Source organism: Aedes albopictus, chromosome 3 (assembly GCF_035046485.1).
Source record: "Aedes albopictus strain Foshan chromosome 3, AalbF5, whole genome shotgun sequence".
In the NCBI taxonomy this organism is placed as follows: Eukaryota; Metazoa; Arthropoda; class Insecta; order Diptera; family Culicidae; genus Aedes; species Aedes albopictus.
Genome location: NC_085138.1, coordinates 355,381,627 through 355,404,797, shown reverse-complemented (window position 1 = coordinate 355,404,797; position 23,171 = coordinate 355,381,627). Strand labels below are relative to the sequence as shown.

General features: G+C 42.6%; 1 protein-coding gene and 1 long non-coding RNA gene across 5 annotated transcripts in view; one reads left to right on the top strand and one right to left on the bottom strand.

The window, feature by feature from the left end:
* Positions 1-23,171, bottom strand: part of LOC134289462 (uncharacterized) — a 209,586-nt gene that overhangs the window by 46,068 nt on the left and 140,347 nt on the right. The gene's annotated exons all lie outside the window — the stretch shown is intronic.
* On the top strand, positions 1,604-22,671 carry LOC134289461 (uncharacterized). Of its 4 annotated transcripts, none has more exons than XR_009998533.1 (2): positions 1,604-20,833; positions 21,338-22,671. XR_009998533.1 is itself a non-coding variant. In XM_062855304.1 (2 exons), exon 2 carries the CDS (start codon positions 7,204-7,206, stop codon positions 13,585-13,587), a length of 6,384 nt encoding a protein of 2,127 aa, XP_062711288.1. In that variant the 5' UTR covers positions 1,604-6,889; positions 6,949-7,203; the 3' UTR covers positions 13,588-22,671. The 4 variants fall into 4 exon arrangements, 1 of the variants encoding a protein (XP_062711288.1); XR_009998534.1 differs by having other exon boundaries at positions 21,315-22,671; XR_009998532.1 differs by having other exon boundaries at positions 21,220-22,671.

Sequence of the window (23,171 nt, the reverse complement as noted above, 5' to 3'; positions counted from 1 at the left end):
AGAAATTTCTAAAGGCAGTCCTGTACAAATTTCTAGGAATAGTTTATAAATATATTCGTGGAAAATATAAATATACTAGAAATATGTATAAAATTTTAAAATCCGTGGAGAAATTCTAAGAGTTGGCTTTAGAAATTTCTGAAGAAAGGCATGGGGAAAAAACTAAAGAAAAGTCTCAGCTAGAACACCTGCTACAATCTCTGATTGAATTCGTGCATGATTTTATGGATGAATCCCCGAATAAATTCCCGGAAATTTTCAATGAAATACCTGGAGCAATTGTTGATCAAATCTCTGGTGGACTTTTTTGGAAAAATAATTTCTGAAGGAATATCTGGAATACTTGCTGAAAAAAAAAACAACTGAAAGAATCTAGAAAAAAAAATATTGGAAACAATTTCTGAAAGATTCCCAGAGGAAAATTCTGAAGGATTCCTTGAATAAATTAAAGAAGAATTAAAGAATTTATAAAATAATCTCTCACGGAGTTTCAGAAGAAGGAACCCATAGAAATGTACATCAAAAAATTCTTGAAAAAAAAATTTGGGTTCCTGCGGGAATATCTGAGCCCTAGAGAAATTTCTGTAGGAAATCCTGCAAGAATTTATGAAGTAAACTTTGGAAGAATTTTTGAAGGAGTCAGTAGATGATTTCCAAAGAAATCCTTGGAGACATTTCTGTCTGAATCCTATTTTTTTTCGAAAAAAAAAATCGTTCGAAACATTTCTGAAGAAGTCTGTGGGTGATTTCTACAGGAATCCGTCGAGAAATTTCAGGAGGATCCTTTAGAAGAATTTTTAAAGCACTCAATGGAAGATGTTTTTGGAGAATTTGTGAAAGGAAATAATGGAAAACTTCCTGAATGTATTTCCTGGAAGATGTTATAAAGGAATTCATTGAGTAATTTCGAAGTGAATCCATAAAAGGTTCTATGAAAAGTTTTTAAATTAATTTATTGGGTAATCTTTTGGAAAATTTGAAGATTATTCTAAAGGGAATATTCATAGATTCCCATAGAACATCTAAAAGAATTCATTGAGGATTTCTTTAAGAAACCTCTGAAGGCAATTATTCGGAGAATCACCAAATCTTTCTAGCGAAACACAGGTTGTTGATTGTTGATCGCTTTAAGCTAAAAATAATGTATTTTGATTACAACAAGGTTAGATTGACAAATGTGCACTTACAGTTTTGGTGTTCTACCGTAAGACCTGGGCTGTTGCTTTCAATTGCATGCCAATACGTATTTTGGAGCTATCGGACAAATAATCAATCAGAATTCAATTCTAAATTAGTTCATATAAGAAACATCTGACGAAGAAACTAATTTAAATCACTTACGTGTTCTTGAAATTCCAGAACCAAAGGACAGAACCAATGGGCACTGGGCTAGGAAAAGCGCTAGGGATGCAATTCAGTACACTGGAACCTCTTTTTTATGCACATGGCTGGGACTGCATAAATTAAAAATGTGCATAAATTAAAAATGGTATAAAAAGAGAGAAAATTTATGCATAAATTAAGTTTTGGATTTAATTAGGGAATCTAGTTCGCGAGAACTGGTCTTGCTTCTGGGCAGTTGAGGTGGGGCTAAAGGGGTTTCCAGAAAGTTCCCAGAGAGCCCAAAAAGGGGTTCCAAGGGGCTTCAGGGGCGTTTTAAGGGGTTGTTTCGGGGAATTTGAGGGCGTTCTGTCAAGATTTTTTGGTGTTTTCATGGCATTACGGGGAATTCAGCGGTATTTCAATAGTATTTAGTGGGTTTCAGGGGCATTCCAAGGGTCTTTAGGGGCAATTCAAGGGATCTCAGGAGTCTTTGAAGGACGTTGCAGGAGGTTTGAGGGGCGTTTACCTTAAATACCTTATTCAGAGTCATTTCAGTGAGTTTCAGGGTGTTTTAGGGGCATTTGATGGCATTTGAGAGGCGTCTCAAGGGGTTTTCAGGTTCGTTTCAAGGGGTTTATGGACCCCATTAAAGGCATCCAAAGGGGTTTTAGAGGCATTTCAAATAGATTATAATGATTTCAAGGGCGTTTCAATGGGATTACGGAGGTTGCAGGGGCGTTAAGAGGCATTTTAGGTTAGCGTCGTATCAAGGGGTTTCAAGACAATCTTCAAATCAAAGGGTTTTTCAGAGGTGTGTTGGGGTCGCTAAAAATCCTTTGAAACTTCCTGAAATGCCTACAAGATCCCCCTGAAACCCCCACGACCCCATGTAACGCACCTAAGTCGGTCCGAAACCCGCGAAAACTCATCGTAACGCTTCCTTAACGCCTCTGAATCCCGCCGAAAATGGTCTGAAACATCTTGAAATGCCTCCAAAATTCCCCTTAAACCCCCTCGGGCCCCATGTAACGCACCTGAGAGGCTTCGAACCCCCCGAAAACTCCTCGTAACGCTTAAGTAAACGTCCGGAAATGTCTCCAAAATCCCCCTGAAACCCACTTGGACCCCATGTAACGCACATGAGGATGAGACCCAAAAACGTACCTGTAACCTTCCTTTGCTCTCCCCTGTAAACACCCCTTAGCCGCCGTTGCAATAGTTCCCGTCATTATTAAATATTCTTATGCACAATATAGATTCTGAGTAGCTTTCCCTCTTTTTATGCAGAGCATAAAAAAAGGTGCATAAATTGGAAGTGCATAAAAATAACATGCATAAAAAAAAGTTTTAGTGTATATCGAATTCTATGCTCACTTCCCGAATGGAGGAGAACGTGCCTCTAGAGCCGACCTACTGATGCTCACTGTAACACAAATAATTATGAACTAAGCTGAACACTACGGTTTACAAATGATTCTTACCACTAGGAATTGTAGTTCAATGAAAATATAATAGTTTTAAACTAGCAAAATCAAAACTTACTCCAGTTAATAATCATATATCGAATCTCACTTTCGCAACTCATCATATATGACAGCTCGCTCTTTCTGTGTCATCGTGATCATGACTGCTACCCAGCCTGCTACCTACAGCTATCTACCACCTTAACAATAAGGATGCCCTGTTATAATTATCGATATCATCTCGATCAAGGGGCTCGCTGCGCGTCGCAACAGCATTCTTGGTAGAATGTTTTCAAAATACCCTGGAAGATTTTCTGAAGGAACCGCTGTTGGAATTTAAGAAGAAGTACCTGGGGAATTTTCAAAGTCGTTTTTTTTATTGTGAATCTTTTGATGAGTTTCTGAATGAATCCTCTCTCCAAGATTTTCGGAAGAAATTACTGAAGGATTCCAGAAGAAATTAGTGAAACAATCCATGCAAGATTTGCTAAAGTAATGTCTCAAAAAATACAGTAGGAATAGCTCAGGAAATTAAGCAAGATTGGGGCCTATTGATAAGACAAGAAAATTAAAAAAAAATCATCTATCGGGAGAATATTTGGTTGGTCCGGTGCGACCACCGTAGGATTTGGAAATCTGGATTTTCAAGATGATGTCCTTATATTATACTGATATCCACATTTTTTGGGTTAGAATACCTTAAATTGTTTATCGCCAGCCATTGTTCCACGGGAATCCTGTTTCTAAGTGACAATTTCGAAGTCAAGACCTTTTGTAATCCAAGACCGGTCAGATAGTTTCTGCTGGGCCAGGTTTAGGATGATTGATGCCCATATTGCTGCTGGCTCACCTAAAATTCCATGCATTCTATTGCATAAAAACATGAACTCGGAAATCCAGATTATCCGGCACCCACGGTTATCGAACCGGTCCAACCGAATAGTCTCCTGATAGATAATGAGTTTCTGAGTTGAAAAAAAAAACATTTTTTTTTTTTGGGTACTTTTCTGCTATAATTTTGAACCAATTGACACATTTTTTGGAATGCGGTGAGATAGGTAGGGTAGAAGCTTCAGTTTTGGCCAGTCCGGAGTTTTGGCCATAGTGCGGTATTGAGCCTGTTGCGATCTAAATCGGCGTAAATTTATTTTTTACTAGTAGATCCTAATACAATATGATGATTACAGCTGTGAAAACCACACATTTTGATTAAAAACTGGAAGAAAAAAATATATTTCCTTAAAAAATCTGCTCCCATATATCTATTTTGGCCAGGGTGCTTCTAATTTGGCCACTCCCATAAGAAATACACGTGATTGGCCAAAATAGAAACCAAACTTAAGAATATGGCCAAAACTGCGGCAGAGCTTCTATTTTGGCCAGTGCCACTTTTAATACAAAAATCAAGTATTGGCATGATTTCTGCATTTTTCCTTCAAAATATAGATTGAAACCTTTCTTTTGACGCATTGGTTGTTTTCATAGGATTATTGGTTATTTTTATAAAAATGATTTCCCTTAGACTGGCCAAACCGGTGCCCGCACCCTATAGTATCTAGCCGTGTACAAAATGTCAAGTCGATTGGTTTGAAATTGTCTGAGTTTTAGCGAAGAGTGCCCAAAATACCGGCCACTGCCCAAGTGGCTCACTACCCCAATCCAACTAATCTTAAAAGAAGGGGGTTAGGGATTCCCATTGAACATGGGACAACTATGCTGCTCACGGCAGTTTTATACAGTATTGCATCAAGTATCCTATCCTCACTCTTCCAGAAATTCTTAGATTAATGCCTTAACTGATATACTCTCTAGTAAATTTTTCGATTTTTGCTGAGGCTAACCATGCCAAGTGGAAATTACAACGTTTGATTGCTCTGACATCCATACACGCAGCAGAAATATGTGTTTGATGAACTAATGGAGATTTGAATTGCGAAAAGAAATCCAAGTGCTCCGGTGGGAATCCAACCCACGACTTACAATTGGCTAGACGGGCGCTTCTTTCCTCCATGCTACGGAGCCACTTCACCATCTCCGTCCATTGCAGGCACAGAACTGAACTCGGTTCCACTAATGCACATGGTTTGTTCGCTTTCACAATCCAAACCTCTTTCCGATGGAAACCAGATGAACATCTTCATGTCTATATCGATTGGGAGTCCTGAAGAGAGTCTTGGGAGTCGTGGGTTCGATTTTCACCGGAGCACGTAAATTTCTTTTCATATTTCAAATATCAATTTGTTCATCAAACACGTGTTTCTGTTGTGTGCATGAATGTCAGAACAATCATACGTGATTCATGTCTGAAACGTTTCCAGCAAATGCTCACTGAGTTTAGCCAAGATATCCACCAAAAATAACAGCAGATATTATGTGTGAAGGTATCTAAGCTCGATTTCCGTCCGTAAATCAATTTCCTGAACCACAGTGCAATGTTGAGTGCAATATGATATGGGATGCCACCGCCTCCCAAAAGGGCTGGACGTGTTGGCACGAAACGTCGATTTGTAATCGATTACCGTGCCGTGTAGGTATGATCTGCAGGAATGCCCGATCGCGTGGAAAGGTGGCAATTTCGACGAGTGATCCCTGCGGTACTGCCTCTCGTAAGGCCAATGTCAATACGACGAACGGATCTTAATGATATGGGTCGCGAATGGATGTGGTTGGGGGTTTATGGATGCATGAAATCCAATCATTGCATTTTTATCTCGGATGCATCTCCAAATTGGTGTCCGCGTAGTGTTGAGAAATTCCCAATACGACTATAAATCCACAGTCCACACCGACTGATGGAGTAGTCGAAAGTTGGTGCTTATCGTCCCGATTTCGATCAAGTGCTGCAAAGAGCCGTGATGTGGTCATTACTCATGATGTCGGCTTTACTTTGCATCGACCGCAGATGGCACCACCTTCCCCGCCTGAACGATGCGCAGCTAACGGACGACGACGACGACGGATTTTCGCATAAATGATGATTATCATTCGAACTTCGACAACGCATTTACCTTCCTCCGTTTTCCAATGTATCCTGTCCTCTGATGGACGACCATCAGCCAAGTGAGCAGCCACAGCAATAATATTGATGGACGTTCGAACCAGCTACCAGCTCAGAACCAGCAGGATTTGCATCCCAAAGTGCATGTAATCCATCGAACCCGTTGTTCGTTGTCGGTTCTGGTTCTGGTCTTGTTGCTCCTCTAACCGGTCAATATGGGATTGAAAAATGTGGTTTTTATTCAGAGATGCCGTGCTCCCGGTGAACTTCGACTGATGCTGCCCAATTGGTTGACCCATATATTAGCATTGTGAACTTCATCCTCACTGATGGTCAGAGCGGGTTTTGTGGAACTGTATATTGTACGTTTTCAAAAGGTGTGAACTTGTTTGAATGTGGTTCAATGAGTGCGACGTGGTATTTCATTTATTTAGTTTAATATCAAATTCATGATAACACTAAATCTACAATTTGTCGCCATAATACTCGATTTGCAGCTGCAGCTGTCACGCTCCACCTGGTCCGCTCATCGTGCTTCTTGTACCAACCGGATGGTTAACAAACACCAGCTTTGCAGAATTTTTGTTCGGCATTATTGCAACATTTACTGCCCACCGTATCGGTCTAGCTTTAGTCATTTTCAGGATGTCGGGTTCACCGTAGAGTGCAGCGAGCTCGTGGTTCATCCTTCGCCGTCACACACCGTTTTCCTTCACGCCGCCGAAGATCATCCTTAGCACGCGTCGCTCGAAAACTCCGAGTGCTTGCAGGTCCTCCTCGAACATAGTCCATGTCTATAGTACCCGTGTATAGGACCACCGGTCTTATCAGCGTTTTGTACATGGTACATTTGGTGCGAGGGTGAATATTTTTTTTGATCTCAGTGTGCGCGAGGAAGCCCACCGTGCACACTACCACCAACCTGGTCGATAACATTGATCAACCTTCTGTACCGGGAATCTACGCAGCTGTCAACGAAGTGAACAAAGATAAAACAACACAAAACGAATAGACAACACAAACGTGGTTTCGATTTTCTGTTCCTCTAATTTCTAAAATATTTGCTAGTTAAAATCTAATCAACTTTGAACTTATTATTGAATTCGTAAGTACATCTAAATACACATATATGAAATAAAATTAATAAAACATTGTACGACACAGACAAGTTAAAATCAACCAAAAGGTTGCGGACAGTGACAGACAAACTAAAAGGAAGGACTAAAAACGTAAGTCGTTACAAACACTCTTTATTAAAATTGTAATAATCATGGAAAATAAATTTACAGCTTAAAGCATTCTCTACAGCAAAAACGAGTCTGCTAAATAGGAGTCCCGAAACTTTTCCCATTGTCGCATCAACCGCAACAAACTTTAAGGTTTTTAACCTCACAAAGTGAGTGCATCAGGACGACTAGAATGTCGGGATCTGATAAATCGACCCGAAGACGCAGCGTCATCCGACAACTGACGGAAGAGGAGAGTTCGGCGACTGGATGTTGTCCCTTGTGCGACCGACCCGATGTAGCCGATAAATGGATGGTGCAGTGCGACCTGTGCAAGCGGTGGTTCCACTTCACTTGCGCGAAGGTTGACGAGAATGTCAAGGATAGAAGTTTTGCATGCGGGAAATGCGCTCTACCATCCGGTCGGGAATCTACACGAACTTCTTCCAGTACTAGTTCGTCGAGGAGACGGTTAGAACTCCTTCGATTGCAGGAGGAAAAGGAGCTCCAAGAGAAGTTATTGATGGAGCAAGCGGAGGAGGAATGCGCTCTGCAAAAGAAGGCACAAGTAGAGGAAAATGAGAGGAGGAAGAGAATCATGCAGGAAAAGTTGGAGATAGCCAAGCAGTATTTGAATAGGAAGTACGAAGTACTGCAGGAGGAGGAGCGATCGAACGAAGGTAGGAGTCGGAAAAGTCTCTCCAGCACTCGGAGCAAACTCAGCGACGTTCAAAAATGGGTTGAGAACCACGGTATGGCCATGGCAACCGGATCCGGGATAAGTCAAGTCCCCACCGGCACCACACCAATCACCGAAGCTGGCCCCAGGGATGAATCTGCTAGACTTCCGTGTGGCGGGACATTTCAAGGCACTGCTGCTCAACCCGATGTTCCTAAAGAGCCTGTTGCAGTTACTGGCGCGTACGATCAAAGCAATATTGCCTCGTGGGGAATTCTGGTACCTCGCGCGGTCCAAAATCCTGAAAATTCGGTCCCGGCTCCACCACCCCCACCTCCTACTACTTCTAGCACTCCTGTCTATATGAGGCAGGGTTCGCGCACCTCCGCTTTTCTCGCCGCAGCCGATATATCTTTGCCCACGTCTGCGCAGCAAGTTGGACAACTGATGTATTCAATGGAGATATCGCCACCTCCCAGCGGCGACAAGTCTAGGGCTGACTTAGAACGGGAAGTTCGAGAGCTGAAGCAGCAATTGACCAGCATTCAACAGCCGTCGTCTAATCAGCGCCATCCGTTTCCCACTCCGAGTAGCAGCAGTACGTCGGATGCAGTAACTACTAGCATAAGTATCACGACAGGTGCAGGTATGTTAAACGCGCAAGCTCCGTTACCAACGGTTAGAGAACCAAGTAGGCAGGCACACAATCCTATTAGTTATCCGGTAAGAAATCAGGCTCAGAATGTTAGCATTGCTCAGGGGTTTGTAACAAATTGTAACACAATGAACACTGTAGTGAGCTCTAACTCGTTGCCTCACCGAGGCTCGATAGTTTCGTCAAGTGCTGGGCTATGGGATCCTAACTACACCGGTAGCTGTTTCTACCCGGTAGTTTCCGCCAGTCATTTATCGCGACAGTACGAACCAAGTGCCGCGCATGCCGCTGTCCGGCATTCGTCTTTCCCGTTTGGTGTTCCCACCGGGCATTCGTCGGGGCATTACGCACCAAGTCAGCCGAATCCTCGCAATCAATATTCGACATTTCCGCCTAATGCTCCCTCCTACCCGTTCGTCGCGAGTGTATCGAGTGTTCCAAATCCGATCGTTACGCCGCTACCGTCAAGCAGAGTCGCTCATGATCTTCCAGTCTCATCGTGTGGACCGAGTTCACAGCAAATCGCTGCAAGACACGTGGTGCCCAAGGAGCTACCAGAGTTTGCCGGCGACCCCATAGACTGGCCGCTGTTCGTGAGTAGCTACAACAACTCAACGCGTATGTGTGGATATACCGATGACGAGAACCTCATGCGTCTTCAGCGGTGCCTCAAAGGGAATGCGAAGGAAGCAGTTCGGGGACATCTCTACCATCCGTCATCAGTGCCACAGGTAATGGCGACCTTGGAAACACTCTACGGTCGCCCTGAATTGATAGTTAAGTGCCTGATGAATAAAGTGTATTCAACGCCGGCGCCGAAAGCGGACAAGCTGGAGAGCCTCATCAGCTTCGGACTCGTCGTTCAGAACCTTTGTAGCCAGCTGCAGTCCATGGGCATGGACGCCCATCTTTCAAACCCTTCGCTACTCCAGGAGTTGGTGGACAAGTTGCCGGCCAATATCAAGCTGGACTGGGCCTTGTACCAACGACAGATTCCAGTAGCAGATTTGCGGGCGTTTAGCGCGTACATGACAGCAATTCTGTCTGCGGCCAGCAACGTCACACTTTACGCAGAGCCAGTGCGAAAGCAGGAGAAGTTCAAGGGTAAAGAGAAGGGTTTTGTGAACGCGCATACGACGGAGCCGGAACGGAAAGTCCAGCGGGACGTCAAGACAGAAGATGCTGGTGCTAGTACCGTTCGCCAACCGAAGCCGTGTCTACTGTGCAAGAAGGACGGACACAAAGTGCGCGAGTGCAATAGTTTCAAGAGCTTGTCCCTGGAGAATCGTTGGAAGACGGCCCAGCAGCTAAGCCTCTGCCGCCGTTGCCTGATTCCTCACGGTAAGTGGCCGTGCAAGGCTACGGTGTGTGGTGTAAGCAACTGTGAAGAACGCCATCACAAGCTACTGCACCCGGGAAACCCTCAGGCGCCGACTATCGAAGCAGTGTCTTCAGCGAGAAGCCAGGTCACACCCACAACATCAGCGACGGTGAACGTTCATCGTCAACTTCCGTGTCCGGTGCTATTCCGGATTCTTCCAGTTACTCTTCACGGGAAAAACAAGTCAGTCACCACGTTGGCATTCCTCGACGACGGATCTTCCTACACACTAATGGAAAAAGAGTTGGCTGATGAACTGGGCGTTGAAGGTGAAGCCGAACCCCTGTGTTTGCAGTGGACCAGCAGTATCAAACGAACCGAAAAGGATTCACAGAACGTACAGTTGGAAATCTCGGCGGCTGGCAACAGTCAAAAGCACACACTGGAATACGTACGGACGGTCGAAAGCTTGGATCTTCCCCCGCAGTCTTTGCAGTACGAAGAGATGGCGCGCAGATACGATTACCTCAAAGGTCTACCCGTAGACAGTTATCCTATCGCTACACCCCGTATTCTGATCGGTGTGGACAACGCTAAATTGCTGCTGACGCTGAAGAAGCGAGAAGGGAAGCACTTCGAACCAGTTGCAGCAAAAACAAGGCTTGGTTGGACCATCTACGGGAAAGCAGAAGGACTTTCGAGTACACCAGAACATCGTCTTCTCCACATCTGCGCTCGCTCATCCGACGAACAGTTACATGACGCAGTGAAAAACTTCTTTTCCATCGAAAACGTTGGCGTGGCGCTTGTTCCACAAATCGAAGCTGAAGAAGATCGGCGATCGCGTGAGATTCTCGAGAAAACAACTATTCGGACATCATCCGGGCGCTTCCAAACAGGACTGCTCTGGAAGTTTGACTGCGTTGAATTTCCTCAAAGCCGATTCATGGCTGAAAAGCGACTGTCTTGTCTGGAACGGAGTTTGAGCAAGAAACCGGAGCTGTACGCAAACGTCCGACAGCAGATCCTCGATTATCAATCGAAGGGCTACGCCCATAAGCTTACAAATGAAGAAGCCAGCCTCAGTGACCCTAGAAGAGTCTGGTACTTGCCGTTAGGTGTGGTTCAGAACCCGAACAAGCCTGGAAAAGTCCGGGTTGTGTGGGACGCAGCGGCAACTACCGGTGGCGTATCACTAAACTCCATGCTACTGAAGGGGCCGGATCTACTCACATCGCTACCATCCGTACTATTCCGTTTCCGCCAGCGAGAGGTGGCCATTACGGGTGACATAAAAGAAATGTTCCATCAGATCCTGATTCGGCCGGAGGATCGACAAGCTCAGCGGTTTTTGTGGCGGGACAGTGCAACGGAACCAGTGCAGGAATACGTGATGGATGTTGCAACGTTTGGGTCAACATGTTCGCCATGCTCTGCCCAATACGTAAAAAACAGAAATGCCGAAGAGTGGAAGCAGGTATACCCGGACGCGGCCGCGGCTATCGTGGAGAACACCTACGTAGATGACTACGCGAACAGTTCAGATACGGTTGAGGAAGCAGTTCGCATAGCGCTCGAGGTGAAGGAGATACACGCAAGTGCTGGTTTCGAGATTCGGAATTGGCTTTCAAGCTCCAAACAAGTTCTTCGACGGGTCGGGGAAAAAACAACGCAAGTCTCAAAGTGCTGCATTGCAGAGAAGTCCACCGGTTCAGAACGGGTACTTGGAATGGCGTGGCTACCAGAACCCGACGAATTCACGTTTGCTCTTAAGCTTCGTGATGAAGTTGTTCAACTGTTGGCGGAAGGATTCATTCTGACAAAGCGTCAAGTGCTAAGAGTGGTCATGAGCATCTTTGATCCTCTCGGGCTTGTTGCAGCGTTTGTAGTGCACGGAAAATGCTTGATCCAGGACATTTGGAGAGCGAAAGTGAACTGGGACGAGCGAATTCCAGAAGAATTGGTCATCAAGTGGCGGCGTTGGGTGGAGGTGCTGCAAAACCTTAACCAGGTGAAGATTCCACGCTGCTATTTTCCTGGATACGATCACCGCAGTTTGAAACGCTTGGAACTTCACGTGTTCGTAGATGCAAGTGAGGCCGCGTATGCATGCGCCGCTTATTTCCGGATTGTCGACCGAGGACAGGTACGCTGCGCGCTGGTGTCGGCCAAAACAAAAGTGGCACCTCTAAGTCCAATGTCGGTGCCTCGTTTGGAACTGCAAGCCGCAGTTATCGGTGTCCGACTAATGAAATCGGTGCAGGAAAACCATACATTACCGATAAGCCGTCGCGTAATCTGGGGCGACTCTAAAACAGTTCAATCGTGGCTTCGATCGGATCAGCGGAAGTACCGACAATTTGTGGCGTTCAGGGTCAGCGAGATTCTGAATGAGACGAGCCTGGAAGAATGGAAATGGGTTCCTACACGACGCAACGTAGCAGATGAAGCCACCAAGTGGGGCAAAGGACCGAGCTTTCAACCAGACAGTCGATGGTTTACAGGACCTGAATTCCTTTACGAGGATGAATCTAGATGGCCAGAACAGGAATACTCGCCGCCGGATATCCAGGAAGAAATGCGACCAGTCCACGCCCACCACCGTCCATCTTCGAATCCAGTGTTCAATTACCAGCGGTTCTCCAAGTATCAACGACTTCTACGGACGGTAGGGTATGTACTGCGCTTCATTGATCGTTGTCGTCGAAAGCCTGCAACCGATTCTTCCGATACTGGAGTACTGTCGAGAGAGGAGCTGTTGAAGGCGGAACTCGTGCTGTGGCGGTTGGTGCAGAACGAAGAATATGCCGAAGAAGTGTCGACGATTCGCAAGAACAAGGAACGACCGCCAGGAGAAGTCAAAAGGTTGACGAAAAGTAGCCCGTTACGCAAGTTAACGGTTTTTCTCGACGATAATGGAGTTCTGCGTATCGAAGGGCGGATTGAGGCAGCAAAATTTGTTCCATACGAGCCCAAGTATCCCGTGGTGCTCCCAAAACAACACTACGTTACTCGACTGCTCGTCGATCACTTTCACCGACGGTACGCACATGGTTACGGAGAAACGGTGATCAACGAGCTTCGACAGATCTTCCACATTCCTGGTTTGAGAACTCTTGTCCGACAGATTGCCAATCGTTGCTCATGGTGTACCGTGTATCGTGCAGCTCCCCGGTCCCCGCGAATGGCACCTCTTCCAGCTACGAGAGTGACCCCGTACGTCCGGCCATTCACATTTATTGGCATCGACTACTGTGGGCCTTTCCTGATTCGCATCGGTAGAAACAACGTGAAGAGATGGGTGGTACTCATCACTTGCCTAACTGTACGAGCCGTTCATCTAGAGATTGCCTGCAGCTTGTCCAGTGAGTCATGCAAGATGGCTATTAGACGGTTTATCGCCAGGAGAGGAGCTCCACAGGAGATCTACAGCGACCAGGGCACAAATTTTGTTGGAGCAAGCAAAGAGTTACGGGAGGAAATAGCTGCGGTGAACCGTACGTTGGGCAGAACCTTCACCAACCGTGACACTCAGTGGCGTTTCAACCCCCCGGCCGCCCCCCACATGGGTGGAGCGTGGGAACGCATGGTGCGAACCGTGAAAGTTTCGCTACAGACGTTGCAGACCAGTAGGACACCAGATGAGGAGACGTTCCACACCCTTCTGACTGAAGTGGAAGGTATAATCAACTCGCGACCGCTGACATTTGTTCCGTTAGGATCAGAGGAAGAAGAAGCTCTTACACCTAACCACTTCCTGATGCTTAGTTCTAACGGTGTAGTTCAGCCGCCACAGGAACCGGTGACGGATAGCGGACGAGCACTCAGGGCTAACTGGGATCTGATACGAAGTATGTTGGACCAGTTCTGGACGAAATGGATAAAGGGCTACCTGCCCACGATCTGTCGCCGCTCCAAGTAGTTCGACGATATCAAGCCAGTACAAGTAGGAGATTTAGTGGTGGTGATTGACGAAGGAACCCGGAACAGCTGGACTCGCGGAAAGGTGGTTAAGGTCTATCCTGGAAACGATGGCAGAATACGAAAAGTGGACGTGCAGACTGCGAATGGAGTGTTCCAGCGACCGGTTACCAAGGTAGCTGTGCTTGATGTGGCTGTAGGTGGTATAGCTGAGCCTGAGGCAGGACAGCAGCAATACGGGTCGGGGAATGTGCGCGAGGAAGCCCACCGTGCACACTACCACCAACCTGGTCGATAACATTGATCAACCTTCTGTACCGGGAATCTACGCAGCTGTCAACGAAGTGAACAAAGATAAAACAACACAAAACGAATAGACAACACAAACGTGGTTTCGATTTTCTGTTCCTCTAATTTCTAAAATATTTGCTAGTTAAAACCTAATCAACTTTGAACTTATTATTGAATTCGTAAGTACATCTAAATACACATATATGAAATAAAATTAATAAAACATTGTACGACACAGACAAGTTAAAATCAACCAAAAGGTTGCGGACAGTGACAGACAAACTAAAAGGAAGGACTAAAAACGTAAGTCGTTACAAACACTCTTTATTAAAATTGTAATAATCATGGAAAATAAATTTACAGCTTAAAGCATTCTCTAAAGCAAAAACGAGTCTGCTAAATAGGAGTCCCGAAACTTTTCCCATTGTCGCATCAACCGCAACACTCAGTTTCTTCTGAAGCCCGTAGTAGGCCCGTCTACCACTGATGCTACGGCTTCATATTTCACGGCTAAACGTTATTGTCCGTCGTCAACAAGGAAACGAGGTAGACGAATTCTTCTACCGCCACGAAAGTATCCCCGTCTATCGTAACACTGCTGCCAAGGCTGTACTTTGTTTTTAACGTATTCACCACCAGTCCGACCTTTGACGAATTTCGCGCCAACTCGACCAACGGTTGGCAGCACCCTCTCAGAATCGAACGAAACTTTGTGGGCATAAACAATAGGTCTTTCTAAGCAACTTTGCATATTTTGTTTTTCGAAATTTTTCAAGAGTAACATTTGAAGAGAGCCTAATTTTTTTTCATAGATTTTTTTCAAATCGATGTAACTCAAAAATGACAAGACCTACAAAAAAGTGTTGTATGGCGGACTATCGTGAAATTTCATGAAGTTTTTTTAGAAAAATATCTAAAAAATACAAAATTAATTCCTACACTGAAAAATAAAGGTTTTGAAAATTTAAATTGATATTACAAAAAACCCTATGTTTTTAAATCGATGATTTTTTTTCTGGAGAAAGGTATTTCAATTACCTACATTTTCTCCAAACAATGTTGCTGTGACATATTTAAGGGAAAAAAGTTTTTCTAACAAAAACTTTTTTCATGTCTACATTGAGTGAATATTTTTCATCGTGTTTCGTGCCAACATGGCCATATATAGGTTCAGCAGCCTCTCATCAACCAATGAAACTTTATGGAAGTTCAAAAAATTGTTTAAGAAGCAACTTTGCATTATCTAATATTTATCTAGACTAACATTTGTAAAGGACGTATTGGAGTGAACCACACTTATATGAAAAACATAAGATTCAAAAAATGCTAAGCCTTACCTCCTGCATCAGTTGTTTTGGATTCCCAGAAGCTTCGTTCAGCATTTGAGCGAAATCGATTTAGTCTAAGGGGTGATACACAAATTATGTCACGCAAAATTCGACCTTCTTCAATCCCCCCTCTCCTCTATGTCACGCTTTGTGTATGGGACCTCACGATTGTTTGTATGGGTCGTCACGTTCTGCAAAACCCCCCTCCCCTCCTAAAGCGTGACTTAATTTGTGCGTGGCCCCTAATGGGGCGCTCAACGAGCATGAAGTTTGTATGGGAAAACTTGGCCAAATGTATGCAGAAATCTTAAGCTTTTAATTTTTGCCGCTAGGTGGCGCTGCAAGTGTTCAATTAATAAAAAAAAAATTAAAGCCTTAGCTATTCTTGTAGGTGACGATATGCCAAACAACTTTAACGAAGACCGCAAAGTGATCCGAAGCCTGTTAAAAATTTATATTATCGTCGCACCACCAAATCGAAGTCGTCGCTAGAAGCACATGCGAAGTTGCAGCTGCGAAGTAAATTTTAATCTATTTTTTCTGTTGCGCATCATTAAGCTAATTAAGAGCAACAATATGCACTAATCCAAATTGAGTTGCGACATTTCTAAGTAGGTTAAAAATCAATTTTCGCACGTTTGGTCACTTCGTATTTCGACCAAAAGCATAATACTCTAGGTAAAGTGAGGTGAAACATTATTGTCGTTTTTCCAATACATGTAAAGGAATATCAATAATGAAATCCTAATGCTTCGCCTCACTGACGGATCACTTACGGGTCTTCAACAAAGTTGTTTGGCATACACTACCCGTCATAAGTACGGATTTTTTTTTGTCTTTTTAAAATGCCGCCCTCAGAAAAGTCTTGTCTTCTGAATAACTTTCCTGAAGACAGCATCTTTGTAAGTCCTCAGGTTTTGGAGATATCGAGGTGAGTCAGGGTGATGCAATATTGTTGCAATACTTTTTGTGAGTCCGTACTTATGACGGGTAGTGTATATATAGTCACCTACAATAATACCAATGTGTTTATTAATTGAACGCTTACAGCGCCACCTAGCGACAAAAATCAAAAGATTTCTGCATACATTTGGCCAAGTTTTCCCATACAAACTTCAAGCTCGTTGAGCGCCCCATTAGGGGCCATGCACGCTTTAGAAGGGGAGGGGGCGAGGTTTTGCAGAACGTGACGACTCATACAAACAGTGGTGAGGTCCCATATACAAAGCGTGACATAGAGGGGAGGGGAGGGGGGTTGAAAAAGGACGTATTTTGCGTGACATAATTTGTGTATCACTCCTTAGACTAACTCGTTTTCGCTCAAATGCTGAACGTAGCTCCTGGGAGTCCAAAACAATCGATACAGGAGGTAAGACTTGTCATTTTTCGAATTTTATGTTTTTCATATAAGTGTGGGCCACTCCAATACGCCCTTTTCAAATGGTAGTCTAGATAAATGTTAGATTATGCAAAATTGCTTCTTCAACAATTTTTTGAACATCCATAAAGTTTCATTGGTTGATGATGTTGTAATCTAGGAAATAAAACCAGGTTTCGTTGAATTGGGAAGAACAAAAATGTTGTATTTGTTGCACTACGATTATTACACAAATGACATCTGATTGGAAAAATTCAAATATAATAGCCCATCTCCACGCCTACTCTGTTTCCGCACCGCTGCTGATGTTCTTGCTTACACTTACTTCCAACAGATGAGAGGCTACTGAACCTATTATGGTCATGTTGGCACGAAACACGATGAAAAATATTCACTCAATGTGGACATGAAAAAAGTTTTTGTTAGAAAAACTGTTTTCCCTTAAATATGTCACAGCAACATTGTTTGGATAAAATATAGGTAATTGAAATACCTTTCTCCAGAAAAAAAAAATCATCGATTTAAAAACATAGGGTTTTTTTGTAATATCGATTTAAATTTTTAAAACCTGTTTTTTTTTCAGTGTAGGAATTAATTTTGTATTTTTTAGATATTTTTCTAAAAAACTTCATGGAATTTCACGATTGTCCGCCATACAACACTTTTTTGTAGGTCTTGTCATTTTTGAGTTACATCGATTTGAAAAAAATCTATGAAAAAAATTAGGCCCTCTTCAAATGTTACTCTTGAAAAATTTCGAAAAACAAAATATGCAAAGTTGCTTAGAAAGACCTATTGTTAATGCCCACAAAGTTTCGTTCGATTCTGAGAGGGTGCTGCCAGCCCCATAGAAGGGTTGGCGCGAAATTCGTCCTTTGCTGCTTCACGTTTCAGGCGGGTGTACAGTTCTGACACCGTTTCAAATGTTCCAGCAATTATATCCTCCATATCATCCGCAAAACAGGTAAATTCGCCGGATTTCATGAAGATCGTACCCCGGCTGTTGAGCCCGGCTCGTCGCATAACACCTTCCAAGTCTATCACCTTGTCGTAGTCCCCGTCGAGATTCGAATGAACTGGATAGTTCACCCGAAATCCTTACGCTGATCTGCACACCGTCCATCGTTGCTCTTATCAGTCTGAAAAGCTGTTCTCGTCCATGATTGCTCTGTGCGGTCGATACCATGGGCGTATTTAGGATTTTTTTCTTAGGGGGTGCCTAGGGGGTGCCAATTTCAGTAGCTTCCAGGTTGTTTTGCTTTTTTTGTAAAAGGAAATACTGATTTTCTCTGTATAATATACTGCGTCGCGGATAAAAATAGTCCGCAAATTTAAACACGCCATATTTTGAAGAAAAACTTTTTTGGATAATCCCAACCGTTGTACTGACTTGACACTTCCCCCATAATGTGAGGCTTGAAAACTTGATAACTTGATTGTGTATAATACATGGGATTTGTATTTTCAGTTTAAACTCAACAATCATCGTGAAAACCCATTTGTTTTGTGGATTGAAAACAATCAGGTCCGTAAGAATACATTTTCGGAGCAATTATAAGAAGTTTAAATCTTGAAACTACAAAATATTCTCAAATTTGCGTGTAACTTGTATTCATCGTGACATCCTTTTTGCTTTATTGCATGATAACAACTCTAATTAAAATAGTTTTTAAGAACAATTGTAAAAGCTATAAATAATACATAAAATTGTAATATCAGAATACATATTGAAATTTTTGGTTTGACAACAAAATTAATGGCGACAGTGTTATTGTTTCATTTGTTCAACCTTGTGGGCATGAAAATACTTCTATAGGGAAATTGTTACTATGATTCTTAAAACTACAAAATTTGGACTCGATTATCATGAGTTCCATTCTGAAGCTTCACGAACATATTATCAACCCAGTTAAAACCCGGAATTTGGTGCGAGCGAACTTCAAATATTCTCATCGGGATTCTGACTTACGTAAAACCTACATTGTAGTAATCAGTCAAAATTTCAGCTTCGTAAAATTCGGATAATTGATTGTCTGGTTTGTAATACAAGAAATGTGTGTTTTGACAAAACGATCTTTCGGTAATTCCTTAGGGAATATTCCCGGAAATTTATTTGGAAATTGTTTTGCAATTTATTTCAATAAAGACTTTTTTTTTGCAAATACATATCTTATTAATTCCTTTGGGTTTGGCAATTTTCTTCGGTAATATCTTCAGTTCCCCTTCGGCAATTTCTTTAAGAATTTATTCTATAATATGTTTGGAATTTCATACTAAACATATTTCACGCATCCTTTGAAAGTTTTATCGGCAATTATCTAGGAATTTTCTTCGCAAATTCCATTAGGAGTTTATTTGGGTTTTATTTCATTGGAAAATCTTTTGAAATGTTTTTTCGCCACTACTAAAAGTCTTTCAAACATTGTTTATTTAATATCAGTAATTCTATTGATAGGATCTGGGACCATTTGGGCAGGAGCACCTATTTTGGGCACTTGCTGCTATAACCAAGTCAATTTCAAACCGATTGACTTGAATTTTTGCGCATGGCTAAGTATCAAATTAAACAATTACTAAGGTAAGTTTTGACGAGGCCAAATGAATGGTTATAATGCAATTACTCATACCTCAAGCCATACCTCCAGAACTGATTTTTTTTCATTATATTAAAAAAACATTTACAAAGTTTGTTTTCGAATAAAATATCCCTCAAGTATTGTAAAAAGCATTGAAATATCTCCTGTAAAAATTTAAGTAATTTTGGTACGCATTTCAGGCAGTTACAGATGGACAAGTATATATGTATTTTTTTGTTATTTTAAAACATATTTTTATAAAAATAACGGGTAATTTATAATACATTTAGCAAACTTATATGCAGATATTTGCAGCTACAACCTTGCTCAAATCTGATCATTTGATGGCTGCCGATTGATTAAATGTGATTAAGAACATGTTTGAAATGTTACATGAATTTTTATTGTGTATATATTCTATGAGTAAAATTGTGTGCCTATTACACACAGCTCCGTTAGTTCAAAAACATCCATTTCCACTTTTTGGTGCTTTGCATTTGAAAGATAAACAATTATTCTAAATTTCTGCGTTGAAAAACATTTGAAAATCTACTTGGTTTTGTTATATGAAGACGCAGTGAACAACTCAAAATTCATGTAACTTTTCGACAAATTTTGAGAATGTCAAATCGCATAATAGTACCCACGCTCTCAAGCAAAATATGCAACAGAATCATACATAAAAATGGTTTTTCTGCATTCTTGGGAACATCATTGATCTATTAAAAATATTCAAACTCATGAATTAGAAAATCAATTTTTTGATTTTTGGCCTATGGCGGTACCACTGTGTGGCGGCACCAAGATTGACATAGTTGCACGGATAAAGAAGGCGAGGGCTGCTTTTGCGAGTTTAAGAAATGTATGAAAAAAACAACCAAATTAGTCGACGCACCAAAATCTGAATTTTCAACTCGAACGTGAAATCTGTGCTGCTATACGCCAGTGAAACCTGGTGAGTATCAGTGGAAAAACCTCATCAAAAGCCGATAGCAACAGAAATATAGGAGCGAAAGTTGAGGTGGGTAGGCCACACTCTACCCAAGGGCGGGAGCGAAATCTGCAAGCAAGCACTAGATTGCAACTCTGCAGGACATCGCAGCAGAGGCAGACCCAGAGGCTCATTTTGTGAATTAAAAGTTAGAAAAAATGCAGATATGATAAAACTTTCAGCTCAACGTTTAGCTCACGCTTAATAAACATCAACGAGTTCCAATTGCTCTACATTGCTATTTCTGTCCATTATTTATGTTTTTGTGTCTTTTTTGCCCAGTGACGCTTACATCTCAAGCATCCACTCTCTTCAAATCCAATGAAAGCTCCAACTTACCTCCAACTGAGCTTCAACTTCCAATCCTTACTTGATTGCTGCACACTTCAACCAGCTGCTGTAAGCTTTCGCTCTCTAGCTGAACAGCTCTTTCTCACCAGATTTTATTCCCATCCGTACAAGATAAACCATAATCCACAATCCGGCTTGTTGGTTGCTGTTGAACCAAGCAAGAGCGTGAGTAGGCAATGGACGACGATCAACTCAACTCGAGTTCGAGTGGACTCATCGTGCACAAAGCCGCAACTCACTCACTTCAGTTCGAGTTTGTCACTGGAGTCGTGTGGAAGTCAGCGCAAACTCCCAGCTCTCTTGCTCGCGCCAACCCCCTTATTCTGTGTAGTGTAAGTTCGGTCTCTCAAGTGATTCCCCAAGATCCGTAGTCGTCGTCGTAACGAACGACGATCGCATCAATTATCCTCGGTGGCAGAGTGGTGTGGCGTACTTCGCCAGTTCGAGACTGTGGAGGGGCTCTGCTATTAATTCGATTAAAATCAGAAAATTATCTTCCTCTCGACGGCCGGGCCGGCAACGTTACGTACAAGCCAGCGAGCGAACTTAGTTACCTACAACGAGAACTCGGCGTGCTTTGCGCGCAGTTTGCGCAGCAATTTTCTTGTCTTCTTCGCGGCTCGCGCACTGCATGCGCTGCTGTTGTCTGCTGCTGCTGTTGCTGCTGCTACGACTGCTGGGCTGGTTTATCGAAGATTTTATGACTTTTCGAGTGAAGTAGGTTGGCGCGCAGGATCAGCATCAGCGGACCAACAACGCGCCACAGTCGGAGATCCAAGCTCGTTTAATGTTATGGTCGTTCGTTATTAATAGTGCGGTGGTTTTAATTTTGCCAGTGAAAGAAGTTGGACTGACTGCAGGCACGCGGAAGAGCAAAACAACAGAAGAACTTGCACCATCGCATCGATGTGATGAGGGGTGTGGAATTGTAACTTTTGTTTTGGCGGATCACGATTTGGGATTGATTGAGAGGGCACTGAACTAGGACGTGGAAAGTTTGATGGTGCACATTGGTAAGTAAGTAATAGAAATTACATTTGTAGTTTGATTTTGAATCGTGATCATTGCATTTCTTTGAAATGAATTGGCTTTGGATGATAAACTGACTTGTTGTTTTCCAATAATCGAGCCATGAAAAACTGACCTAAATAGTAAACATTGGTCAAAGTTTAATCTGAAACAGCTTGTGAATCACATACTTTTAACGAACAAATTCATCCTAGGGAGCATCCATAAAAGACGTAGCTTTTTTGGCCGAGTTTTTACTCCCCCCCCCCCTCGTAGCATATTTTCACATACCTCATACAGCCGAGACTCTTATAAGATCACTGGTCGGGGGGCGCAATAGGAATCCGCTTAATAGGAGACTAAGAGCTTATGGGATTTCGGCTTTTTGGGGGTGTGGCCTATTATCTCGGGTGTGTTAAGAGTTAGCGCAATACTTTCTTCGGCAAAGTTTTAGGGCTTGATAAGATCTACCATTTAGAACTTTGGTTCGAATGATTAGTTGGAAACTTGGCCGCTAGAGGGACCATCAACAGTTTGATGTTAAATTGCACTACACAGAAAAAAATATTCATGTAAAATTCAGCGAAAAATCATGCACATAAAGGGAATGCTAGAGTTAGTACATGTTTACATGGAATATCATGTAAAATTACGTTACGTTCGTGTAAATTTCCGCCAATAGTCGCGTAACCGGTTGCAGCCCATCATGGTTTACACGATGGTTGGCGAAAATTTACACGATGATAATGTAATTTTACATTATATCTCCTGTAAAAGTGCACTAACTCTAGCATTCCCTTTATGTGCATGATTTCTCGCTGAATTTTAATTACATATTTTTTTCTGTGTACAGGAACCAAGGTTGTTAACCGATAAATTATCGACAGTTAACTCATCGCAAACTCGATAACGATAAAGGTTGCTCGATAATCTATCGATAACGGTAATCAAACGATAAATCAACGCGAAGATCAACGTACCTTCGATAATTTTGCAATAAATCTAGTTACCCTAGTGACGGCATCAACAACGGTTCAGATCGCGAAGAAAATTTTTCGGAGACGTTATCGAGTCGATAATTTCCACAGTTAACTGTATCGCCGATGACGTTTCCGCCTGAAGACGTTATCGTTATCGACGATAAACGATAACAGACGTTAACTTTATCGCCGATAACGATAATTTATCGATTAACAACCTTGACAGGAACCATATCAGGTTGTCAAGCAAACGTTACGATATGCGACAGCTCAAGACCCTGATAATTTGGAAGGATAGTTTCTTCGGAAAAGTTGTTGGGTACGCCAATAACTTACTGACGATGAGTTGCGAAGTTCGAAATTCCTCCACTGGGCGGCGCTAGTGAGCAAGTAAATTTTCAAAACCTCATATCTCAGAATCCCGATAACTTAGAAAGATGGTGTCTTTGGCAAAGTTGATCAGTAGGACATAAACTTACATAAAAATAAACACTTGTTTCGCAATTTTGCCACTAGGCGACGCTAGTGAACATGCAAATTTTAGAAATCTTATATATATTTTATAGATATTTCGGCAAGCCTCGTTGGATAAATGTACGACTCGTGCTGTAAATATCTTCATTCTGCACCGAGTTGCGTACAACGTTTTCTGCACCTTCATAAATTATCACTTGAGGATAGT

Coding starts and splice junctions, on each gene's coding strand:
- LOC134289461 (XM_062855304.1), top strand. CDS start 7,204: ATGTCGGGATCTGATAAATCGACCCGAAGACGCAGCGTCATCCGACAA.